Here is an 11497-nt window from a genome sequence, read left to right on the forward strand (position 1 = left end):
CGACAAACGATATATAACACAAAATTACCAATAAAACTATAAAATTGACTATCCAAACGAAAATACTAGTACTATATATAAGACTACCTATCTGAGAATGAGATGGGCCAAGTACAGCTCTATATATCTTGTAATACCCGCATCTTTTTTTTTTCTTTTCTTTCCTCTTCTTTCCTTTCGTTTTGTTTTAGAACGAACTAAGGATGTGAAGTTCTTCGTTCATGAAGAGTTATTGGAACTCGAGTCCTTATTATGAGGTTTAATTCTTTCAGTTACAAGTAAAAGCTAAAGTAACCAAATAAACTAAACATTTAGACTTTACATTGTAAAATATCACGAATTTTCGAATAGAAATTTGCGAAAACAATAAGCGAACAACTAATTTTCAAATACTACAAACTTTGGAACAAAGCTTAATTAATGAACAACTAATAAAATAGATTACACGGATTAAGTCCCCAAAGAAAGATAAACAAGGAAACGAAAATACAAAAAAAATATGGAGTGCATTTCGGGCCTTTTCTCCAGGCCCAATTTAGGGCCCGTTTCGGGCAGCCGTCGGCCCAGACATCAACTCCAGGCCCGCTCGCGGTGCAGCCAGGTAGCAGCCGAGATTTCTCTCTCACCTGCAAGTTAAAAACAAGTTTTAAGGGCCATGAGACAAGAGTAATTAATGGAATACTTATAGAGGGTTTCCCTATGAAGACCAAGGACTTACCCAAAAAGGGGCAAGTCCAGCCTGCAAGCCCTCACCAATGCAGCACCTGTTCTCACAGCCACATCAAACAAGTATCAATTAATATCCATGTACAAAGTACTCAAATAAAGCCATCTCTCAAGTATATCCTACTGCAGAATCATAGTCAAAGGAGATCCTCTGCAAGATGGGAACAAAATAGAGTAACAACCTCAATTAATCCCCCCCATAGTACCTCAAGAGTTCAGCCATAAAAGCCCCCCACACTACCTTTGAACACCCTCCTACACATCACAAATTTCAGCAAAACTCTAGTGAAAACTAAGAACAAGCAGTAGCAAGCTTGAGAGGGAGGAAAACCGAGACCAAAAGCAGATTTCTCAAAGCAGCCGTGATACCGAGAGGTAAGCACCTCCACCCCCCCCCCCCCCCCCCTTCCCTCTCAATCATTTTCATGCCATCATATAGAACAACCACATGATCAATTCCAGAACTTAGAATCACAAATGTAGGATCACTTAGGAAGTCATAGAAACAACACCAACAGCCAAGGATATGATCTTCATGAGCCAATGCCTTAGCCAAACTATTACAGTCAGGAAGGAGTAGTGTAGCATATCTATGTAAAGATTTATTCCAGTTTAGCTAAATTTTTTTTCTGCCAAGAACCAACATAAAGCCTCTGCTACAAACCTTTTTAATGGACAATAATCGAACTCTCACAATATCAAGCTTGAACATCACTAATAGTCATGAATCATTTCTACCTAGCCTTGCCAAATAAAAACCGCGAAACAAGCTAAGTAATAGAAGTCAGAAAGCTTAGCTTAGAACGAGGTTGTCCGTCGGTGGCGCGACGTCGACGGAAGGCGTGAGAAGGAGGCAGCGGCGGATGACGACAGGCGGCGGTGGGTCTGCCGTCGAGCAGCCGGAGACGAGGAAGGAGGCGCTGCTCCTCGGTTTCATCGGTATGGGGAATCACCGATTTGGGAATAGGAGAGAGATAGATGGAGGGCCGCGACGGCGAGCCGCCGCGCGAGCAGCAGCGGCGGCAGAGTGAGCAAGACAGAGAGGGACGCCGCCGGAGGCGGATGGCGGCGTTGGATAGAGGCGCCGTTTCCGGAACCTCGTGCGACGGCGAGACTCGCTAGCACCAACGATCGGCGACTCCATGCCGCCGAGGAGCTGAAGCCGGCGGCGATCCGGCGACCTGGTGAGGCGGCGTCTCCGCCGAGAGAGGAGAGGGAGGAGAGAGTAGGGTTGTTTTTTTTTTTTTGATTTGGGGGAAATGAAGGAGAAAGAGAGAGGGACCGATGGATAGGGTAGGGAGTAATTGGGCCTCCCTTATTTTTATTGGGCCTCTTTAGTAATAGGTTGGGCCACCAATAAATTAAAGTATGGACCAAGAATTTATTTAAATCATGGGCTTTCATATGTTATGGATTAATTAATAGTCCGCAAATTAATTCCACGAAGATAAGTCTAATTTTTCCGGAAATTAGCAAGAGTGCTCAAATGATTAATTTTAAGAAATTACGATACGCTAACGAGTATTTAGACCTCGAGCCAAATTTTTAGTATGTTTAAATAAATGGCATGGGAGGTAGCACCCTCTAGTTAAGTGAATAATTTTACTAATTAAATCTACCGATTTAATTCTAGGACTCTTCTAGAAAATTTAAAGGAAGAATAAAATGATCATCGCACTTAGGATGCATTCATGTCTAAGCTTAATGGATATCTCAAAAATCTAATTAAGTATCTTTTTATTTCCTAAAGGGACGTCTTCGAACGTCATCTAAGACCAAGTTAAGGAATTTCAGGAAGGAGCTTTAGCTTTTGAGGTGGGCATTCTTTTAAAACGTGTTTCTAGTATGAAAATGTGATTCTTTGCTCAAGTATGTTGTCATGCCATGTTTTGTTTTATGATTACCTATCTGCTTGGCTATGCCAAATCAAGTTAAATCGAATTCGGGTCCCAGTAGGGCCGCAAACCCTACTCGGACTAGTGTACACATAAGGGGATCGTGAGCTAACAAAAGGGGTTGGCCGGTCCAGTGACCGTCGTGGAATGTGGTCACATTCCCGGTTCACACAAGGTTCAGATATGGTATATCTATGTTACATGATTGCGCAATCAAAATCTTTACTAAAGGAAAAGTATTTAGTGACTCGGGTCCTTTAAGTAAAACCCCGTGATCACTCAACTGTGGCAATGACAATTAAAGATAGAACCATTTTTGGCAATGTGCCCACTGAGTATATCAAATACTCAGCCCTGCATGTTATTTTCAAATGTGCAGGTTGAACGTGGACGAGCAGGCGAAGGTGTTGGGACAAGCATATTAAATAAGTAGTTAGGTAGCCCAAAGTAGCATGTCTTCATACGTGCTATTTTGTCTTGGACTCTTCCGCTGCAAAAACCTAGAATTATGTACTAGCAAGCTTTGAACTTAGTCTTGTTACTCTGATCACGTTTTGACTATGTACCCATATGCCTTTGATACTTTTGATTTGAGTGATTTCATCCTTTTTATGTTGTCCCTTGATGTTTGAGATTTGTTTAGTCACGAAATAGCTACGCTCACTAGCACTAGGGAGTTGTGGTCGTGACATATCTACTATCATTTCCTGATATGCATGTCGATATCGATATCGAAAAATAATTTGTAACCCACGCCTATTATTTGGTAGTACGAAATTAATTCAAAGTGGCCATATCCCTTCTCGACAATTAATTAGAAACTTTCACAGATTTAGCCACAACATACTATCTACCTTATTCAGCTTTGATTCATAAAAAATAATCGAAGCATTTAATAACCCCACCTCAATCATACATTTAGTAATCGAAGCATTTAATAATAATAATAATAATAATAATAATAATAATAATAATAATAATAATAATAGCAGCAGCAGCAGCAATAATAATAATAATAATTTTATTGAATCCAAACAAAATAGTACTCCCACAAAACATAACCTAATAGTCTAAATGGAAAGTGTTATATTGCTAACTCAATGCTTAATTGCTAACTACAACTCAATAATAGCCATTAGATATTCAAATTAAAGGCCTAAATCATTAACCACAAAATGTCAATACGATCAACAAAAAACGTCAATAAAGCTATAGGATTAATTCCAATAAAAATCAATAGGGGTATTAATGTCAAGTTAGTTATAACTAACTTTTAAAAGAAATCTCAAAACTTTAAATTCATATAACATATATCAAATTAAAGATAATTTTATAAGGATTCCAACGATATACTACATGCATATGTTACGACGTCAAAATTTGAAAAAAAAAATCTAGAATTTTCATATTTTTCGTACACAGGCTAATGTCAATACAGCTAAGATAATATGTCAATATAAAGCATATACAATGTCAATCCTAAATTTGTGTTGACATTCTCAAAGCATTGTGTTGATATTTTTGAAACAATATATTGACATTTTCATCCAAAACCCTAATTTGACGTTTTTTTTTTATTTTTTTCGATTTAATTAATAAAAACGAAAATTACACGTGGCAAATTATAGACCACATGTTTTTTAAAATCACGTGGTCTTAAATTAGTTGTAGTTAACAATTAAATGATGAGTTAGCAATTGATCACTCCCCATGGTCTAATACTACTACATTTAAACACAGAAAAATCCAGCTGCAAAATAGGGTCCCATATTAATTGATTATGGGCACTTGCTTTTATTTCCATGGGTGGTCATATTAGTGTAACATGTTCCACACATTTCTCTATTACCAAAGGTCCCTGGGGGCACACATTTGCACCTAGCACAACAAGTTCCACATGCCCTCAAGCATGTATTTTGCCTTGAGTGGAGGCTGCACCGCTTCTTGCATAGCCCGCCACAGTCTATCCCGTGGCTAGGGTTCGGGGCTGGAGCCGGGGCAAGGGCGAGGCCTTGAGATAGCAGCCGACCTTTGAAATACTTCGAGATGTCTTGAACTATAATAATCAATGATAACAATTCAAAGGCATGATAAGTAGCAAACTATCAACACTAGATATATATCATGAACTATATTAATTCAAGGTGAATGATTTTTACTTCTCTTAATATTAAAGGAGAAGTAAAAATAACACGATAAATTGTAAGTTAATGATTTCAGTCAAAATGACACGATAAAGTACAAAGGAAAAAAACTCACCATAAATAGCCTGACTATTGTACTTTTAACTTTTACCACATTTTCCAGTTTATGTTTCTTCTACGCAATATAGTGCATTAACTAACTTGTACATATAATAACTATTTAAATTTTAAAGTTAAGGCACAATTGATGTTTAATAATGTGAAATGAAGTAATAATAGTTACTAATATAACTTACCAGCACGCATTAGTTTTCCGTCTCCTCTGCTGAAAACCTAAAGAAAAAACAAACCAAATTAATAGCAAAATGGATAAACAATTAATTCAGATCTATTATCTACGTTCATGCCATATTTAGCAAAAAATTACTACATATTTAAAAAAATGAAAGTAAAAAATTAAGTGTTGGAACTACATGTAATGCTTGGCTGACATGGCTGGACTCTTCATCCTTCTTTAAATCAGATGAAACCTGCATGAAAAATGGAAAGATTTGAACTCGCAAGCATCTTTTTAGCAATACTCTATTTTTCAAAAGGTAAAAAAATAAAAACCTGGGAAACCAAGAAGAGTGAGAAGATGAGTGCAAACACCAGTTTAAAAGCCATCAATTCTTTTCTGCAATGAGAGTTTTTAGTGTTATGAAGTCCAGTTAGTTGTGAATTTATAGAGACATTTGTTTTATTTTGACACTGCTGCCCCTATGGAAAAAATTAATTCCAACAAATACATGCATAGCTGCATATTTGGAAGATTAGTTTGATATTGGCATGTGTCACAATATTAATGATTTAATTCAAACTCACATTATATCTGAAGCTAGATACAGTATATAATTACTCTGATTAGGGGCGGTGCTAGAGATAAGATTATCTCTATAAACTCTGACAATACATTAATAAAATATTTATTCCTCTTTTATTCATGTGTATAATTATACTTTTATAAAGGAGAAATGAATGGAAAATATACCATTGTAATTCACTTATAAAAATCTTCAAATATTTACTTTTGATTTGTTTTATTTAAAATTGATTTAATTTTTTGAGGGACCTGTAATTTATTATACACACTTTATCAGAAATGATTGATCTATCAGTAACAGGTAAGTGTAGGTAGCTGAGGTGACAAAATGATAATATATCAGCCAACTTTAACCAAACCAGCTGGGCATTTGAATATGCTGACAACATATCGTGATACCAAAACCAAAAAATCAGCTATAATTATTTACTTGAGTGTAGTTTTTTTAACAACCCATGCACGCAGTTACTACTAATCTTGTTGGATAATGCAGTGACTTGTGAGTAGTTGATGGCTTATTACTCAGGAGAATAATGAGTGTTTTTATGGTTTTGTGCTTAGTTGGCATTCATAATTAAATTGAATGTGATCTTTATATACAGATCATTTAATTCTCCCAACTAACATCAAATAAAGAAAGAGAAAAAAAGGAAGATAAAGACTCTCTCTTAATGAATGAACCTATATATGAAAGTGGCATTTCAAGAATATAAAATCAAATCACGACATTAATATTATTTGGAAAAGAATTGTGTTTTGAATGGATTCAAATTCAATACCAATAATAAAGATAACAAGTAGCCGGTGTTGTTTTCGTATTTTATTTACAAACTAATTATGCTGGAAAAGTGGAAACTATACTCTTCTCGCATGCTATACTTTCTCTATCATAAACTTTTTCAAAAGGTTCCCCATGAACTCGTGGATTTAAATTATTAAATAGGAAAGAGTCTTCTTTTCTCATTTTCATCCGTCCCAATTTAAGAGTCCTATTTAAAATTTATCATATATGGACATAAAATTTAACCGCATTGCTGATGAAATTTAATTCAAATGTCATTACTTTCATAAAAATAAAACAAAATAAAATCTTAAACATATAAAAAGTCAAAAGAGTCTCACTTTCCACTACCTCACTTGAATTATTACACACTCCAATAACCACTATCTTAATTCAATTACTACAGTCCAACAACTTTTTAAAACTCGTGCCCTAACTCAATTGCACTCCTAAATTGGGACGGAGGGAGTATTATCGAAACGTTTGATGTCTTATAAATCAACAGCTATTATTTCCTATCACTTACAAAATTATAGAGCACTATCTCATGCTTGTTATGGAGCTAAAATTTTCTCTTAGCTTTAAATAAATTTATAAATTAATTATCAATTTAATAAAAATATTATACTCTAACATTATAAATAAATAAAATAATTTAAATATTTTATAGTCATTTTTATATGGAAAAAACTCAATCCTTGTATAATTTACACTTGTATAAAAATATGCACTTTACCATTGTTATAGTTAACATTATGATTTATTTTGTGAGAATTGTGGGCCTACTTCATCGGTGGCCAATGTCATACCAAACGCTTAACCCAAAGCTGATTGGCCCAGACACCCACCGGATACTATTTGGACTTTGACCCGATGTGGATCCGCATTTTTATAATACCTTCGAATCACATTGAAAGTTTTTATGTGTGATAAGATACATGCTATGCTATGCAGTTGAATTTAAAATTTGATCAACGTATGCCGTCTTAATTTATTAAAAGGGTTTTTTTTTATCATTATTTATATTTTAAAAACATGATCAGTATACCTTTTTTCCTTTTTCTTTCTGTTGAAGCCTTGATGGTTTGTTATTTACTGTACTTGTATCAAGTCCATTAAGCATGATAAAAAAAAAAAAAACTAATTTGACATAGAACTACTATATGTGATAATAGAATATGTATTAGTTCTCCATCGAAACTTAATGTTGTAAGTTTTCCACTTTTGATGCACAAACATCAATTATTCCGCTTGTTGCACACTTTATTACCGGTAAAGATCAAAGTCCAAAAATTGAAACAGAAATAATTAAGATGTAAAGTATTTTTATTCAAATGCTATAAGATCTTCGATGTATATATATAGTATGAATGGGATTAATTTCATATTGTCAAAGCTTACATGCACGTTCGAATTTAAGCGCAAAAATAAAGACACACAACAACCTTATAATTGCCATAAACTATTTAAAAATAAAGTCGTCTCGCCTTCTTCTGAAAACACAAAACTATATCTAATCAAGAATAAGATTATTTTCTTATCCGATCCAAAACGACTTGTTTGTCGCTTGTCGCCCCACATTCATTCCATCATTCAACATAAACGATTCATTTCATAATTGACATTATGAACATTTAAAAACGTCAAACCCAACGTGGGAAGCCTAATGTCTGCATTGATTTCCATATCATTACTTCACAATTTCAAGTTTCAACAACGTGGAGGCTACCAATTAAGTACCACCTTACGTTCTAATCCCATTCTACCTACCCTGCTTCTCTTTCTCTCTATAAATATATATAAATGGACTTCACAATTCAAAAACCTCAATATCTTCTAAGTGTAAAATGGCAATCACAAAAGCTTCACACGCCATTTTAGTCCTCTTGCTCGGCCTAGTTTCTATCGGGGCCGCAGCAGTCGAGTCGTTTGACTACGGGGCTGCCCTCGATAAAACCTTGTTGTTCTTCGAGGCACAAAGATCCGGTAAATTACCTTCAAACCAACGTGTGAAATGGCGAAGTAATTCGGGCCTTGGCGACGGCTATCCTCAAGGGGTAACTCCCATTGCCTAACCAAATATTCACCTACTTACAAGTACTAATATGTTTTCATACAAAACTAATTTTTTTGAATGGGCAGGTAAATTTGGTTGGAGGATACTATGATGCCGGAGACCATGTAAAATTTGGTCTTCCAATGGCGTTTAGTGTGACAATGTTGTCATGGGCAGCTGTTGATTTTAAGGAAGACTTTATGAAATTAAATCAAATGGGACACATTTTGGAGGCAATCAAATGGGGCACTGATTATTTCATCAAATGCCATCCTCAACAAAATGTGCTATGGGGGCAGGTATATATATTATTTGTTCAAGGAAATACTATTAGTAGGTCAACAATTTTTATGACGATTTTTTCCCTAATGTTACCTAGTCAAATTTATTGGCACAACTACTAGTTTTGCTATACGCTGTAAATTTGTAACAATGGTTTTATCTTGCCATTAGGTCGGAGATGGAGTGTCGGATCACTATTGTTGGCAACGAGCGGAGGACATGACGACGTCCCGAACAGCGTACAAGCTGGATATCGAGCATCCCGGGTCAGACCTTGCTGGAGAAACTGCGGCCGCCTTGGCTGCTGCCTCTCTAGCTTTCAAGCCTTTTGATTCTGCGTATTCTAGTATTCTTTTAGTGCATGCAAAACAGGTTAGTACTTAAGTAATTTCAACACCTAATCGACTTAATAATAAAATAATTTTGCAATATCTAATTGACATGCGTGTGGCTTTTTTTGTTCTAGATTTTCTCATTTGCAGACAGATTCAGAGGCTTGTTTACTGATTCAATTGGGAACTCCAAGCAATTCTACACATCATCTGGTTACTATGTAAGATTTTTTACTTTTTTGTCACATAACATTTTCATTTAATTCTCACAATATTTATCATGTAAGTATTTTTTTCTCCTTTAGGATGAACTATTATGGGGTGCAACATGGCTACACAGAGCTACAAACGATGAATATTACTTGAAATATGCTGTGGACAACTGCGTTGCCTTCGGTGGATCCGGCTGGGCCGTCAAAGAATTCTCTTGGGACAACAAGTATGCCGGAGTTCAAATCCTCCTCACAAAAGTAAACCACAAATCTTGATCAAACACACAACATTAATATACAAGCAGAATGTACTAATTCAACAAAAATGCAAACTTTTGTGTAGTTGTTGCTGGAAGGACGAGCTGGAAAGTACGCCTCTACGTTGCAGCAGTATCAGGCAAAAGCTGACTACTTCACTTGCGCGTGTATGCAGAAGAATGATGGATACAATGTGAAGATGACTCCTGGTTAGATCACCTATTTCAACATTTTTGTAAACAAGTATTCCATTTTCAAGAATTGTTGTGACTCAAATGTTGCTAATTTTGACAATTTAGGTGGCCTAATCTATCTACGTGAGTGGAACAACTTGCAGTACCCTGCCTCTGCTGCTTTCCTCCTCACTGTCTACTCTGATTATCTCTCCAAGGCCAAGATATCTGTGCAGTGCCCAGATGGCCTAATCCAGCCTCAACAAATCCTCAACTTTGCCAAATCACAAGTAAATGTTTAATCTTGTTTCTTTGTCTGTTTTCTTGCATTGGTAGTTTGTCATATTCTATAACAATGTTGTTGTTTCAAATTCAGGCAGACTACATTCTTGGCAAGAATCCCAAGTCATTGAGCTACTTGGTGGGCTATGGCAAGAGGTATCCTCTCCATGTCCACCACAGGGGCGCCTCTATCGCCCCTGTCTCTCTCCTTCACTCTGCTATTGGATGTGTTGAGGGGTTTGAGACTTGGTACAAACGGCATGACGCCAATCCCAATGTCATACATGGAGCCCTTGTCGGAGGCCCTAACGCCAACGATGAGTTCACAGATGACAGATCTGCTTATGAGCAGACTGAGCCTACATTGTCTGGAACTGCCCCTCTTGTTGGTGTTTTCTCAAGATTGCACACACTGTTTTCAGGCCAACAAATGGAGAAGTCAAAACAGCCTAAGCCTTCCAGTCCATACCACAAACCACAAGGTCTGTAATCATGTCTCTCAAATTATGGAATATTTTCATTTATCAAATGTGTATGTCACATTTCTCATGTTTGAATTCTTGCTGTAATCTTACAGTTCCATCTCAACTCTATGCACCAGCTCCCCATTCCAAAGCAGGTAGAGTAACAGCCATAACTATAACATTATTCCATAATTGTTTATTTGTGTAGATATGACCCGAATAGAATTGCATGCACCATTATGATCTATTGCAGCTGTCCCAGTTGAGTTTATTCACTCCATAACAAACTCATGGACAGTTGGAGGGGAGAAATTCTACCGTCACGAAGTGGTGGTGAAGAACATCTCTCAAAAGCCTATTGGGAAGCTGAAGCTGCAGTTTGATGGGCTGACAGGATCACTGTGGGGGCTGACTCCAACACAGGCAAAGAATACTTATGAGCTTCCTCAATGGATTCAAACACTAAAGCCTAATTCTGAATTCAGTTTTGTGTACATTCAAGCTGGTGCTCAAGCTGAGATTTTGGTTCAAAGCTATCATTGATCAGTCAGGAAAAGAATAGGATTTTCTCGGGGGATTTGATGGTTTTAGAATGGAAAGTGGCTGCGGCTGTTACTGCAGTTTCAACATTTTCTGCAATGGAAATTGTAGGATACATGTACTATTAGATTTTCTTTTCCCTTTTATGTCTCAATCATGTAATAGTTTTCCAATTACATGTATTGTTAGCTTGTTTGGTTGAGAAAAATTTTATTCAGAAAGAAAGTTATCCATTAAATTTTTAGGAAACTCTCAATTCTCAACCCAATAAGACCGGACCGAACTTGGCCCGTTAAAAAAACTATCGATCCGAACATGACCCGCCCTACTATCTTCAAATGCATATATGACCAGCACACGGCGCAGACCCGTTAATGACACAATGCAATTTGGAGTGACATGACATAAACCAAAGTTACACAATTAAATAGTACTTCATTTTTAAACATTTTGAGAATCATTAAGCATTCAGTAGGGTCATTTCTTGATT

General features: G+C 36.4%; 2 protein-coding genes and 1 long non-coding RNA gene across 3 annotated transcripts; 1 reads left to right on the forward strand and 2 right to left on the reverse strand.

The window, feature by feature from the left end:
• Positions 1-417: 417 nt before the first annotated feature.
• On the reverse strand, positions 418-1991 carry LOC125192072 (uncharacterized). Its single transcript, XR_016137854.1, has 2 exons — positions 719-1991; positions 418-626 (listed from the first exon to the last, which is right to left on the reverse strand). It is a non-coding gene; the product is annotated as an uncharacterized LOC125192072 (long non-coding RNA).
• A 2381-nt stretch (positions 1992-4372) lies between these two features.
• Positions 4373-5479, reverse strand: LOC125195838 (snakin-1-like). The gene is made up of 4 exons (XM_048094095.2): positions 5378-5479; positions 5239-5295; positions 5062-5098; positions 4373-4677 (listed from the first exon to the last, which is right to left on the reverse strand). The coding sequence occupies exons 1-4, from the start codon at positions 5429-5431 to the stop codon at positions 4400-4402; spliced, it is 426 nt and encodes a 141-aa protein (XP_047950052.2). The 5' UTR covers positions 5432-5479; the 3' UTR covers positions 4373-4399.
• Positions 5480-8094: 2615 nt separating this feature from the next.
• On the forward strand, positions 8095-11232 carry LOC125195836 (endoglucanase 5-like). The gene is made up of 10 exons (XM_048094092.2): positions 8095-8465; positions 8551-8763; positions 8918-9118; positions 9213-9299; positions 9384-9548; positions 9634-9757; positions 9848-10011; positions 10098-10485; positions 10581-10622; positions 10721-11232. The coding sequence occupies exons 1-10, from the start codon at positions 8256-8258 to the stop codon at positions 11008-11010; spliced, it is 1884 nt and encodes a 627-aa protein (XP_047950049.1). The 5' UTR covers positions 8095-8255; the 3' UTR covers positions 11011-11232.
• The last annotated feature ends 265 nt before the right edge of the window (positions 11233-11497 follow it).

The sequence above is a fragment of the Salvia hispanica genome, chromosome 4 (assembly GCF_029641045.1).
Source record: "Salvia hispanica isolate PSC_SH4W2 chromosome 4, Shi_PSC_v1, whole genome shotgun sequence".
Lineage (NCBI taxonomy): Eukaryota > Viridiplantae > Streptophyta > Magnoliopsida > Lamiales > Lamiaceae > Salvia > Salvia hispanica.

What these genes read in the sequence shown, in the direction of transcription:
- LOC125195836 (XM_048094092.2), top strand. Translation starts at nt 8,256, where the DNA reads ATGGCAATCACAAAAGCTTCACACGCCATTTTAGTCCTCTTGCTCGGC. An exon ending in TTCAAATCCTCCTCACAAAA is followed by an intron (nt 9,549 to 9,633) that starts GTAAACCACAAA and finishes ACTTTTGTGTAG; the next exon opens with TTGTTGCTGGAAGGACGAGC. An exon ending in TCAACTTTGCCAAATCACAA is followed by an intron (nt 10,012 to 10,097) that starts GTAAATGTTTAA and finishes TTTCAAATTCAG; the next exon opens with GCAGACTACATTCTTGGCAA.
- LOC125195838 (XM_048094095.2), bottom strand. Translation starts at nt 5,431, where the DNA reads ATGGCTTTTAAACTGGTGTTTGCACTCATCTTCTCACTCTTCTTGGTT. An exon ending in ATGTCAGCCAAGCATTACAT is followed by an intron (nt 5,099 to 5,238) that starts GTAGTTCCAACA and finishes TTTTTTCTTTAG; the next exon opens with GTTTTCAGCAGAGGAGACGG. An exon ending in CGGAAAACTAATGCGTGCTG is followed by an intron (nt 4,678 to 5,061) that starts GTAAGTTATATT and finishes TGATTATTATAG; the next exon opens with TTCAAGACATCTCGAAGTAT.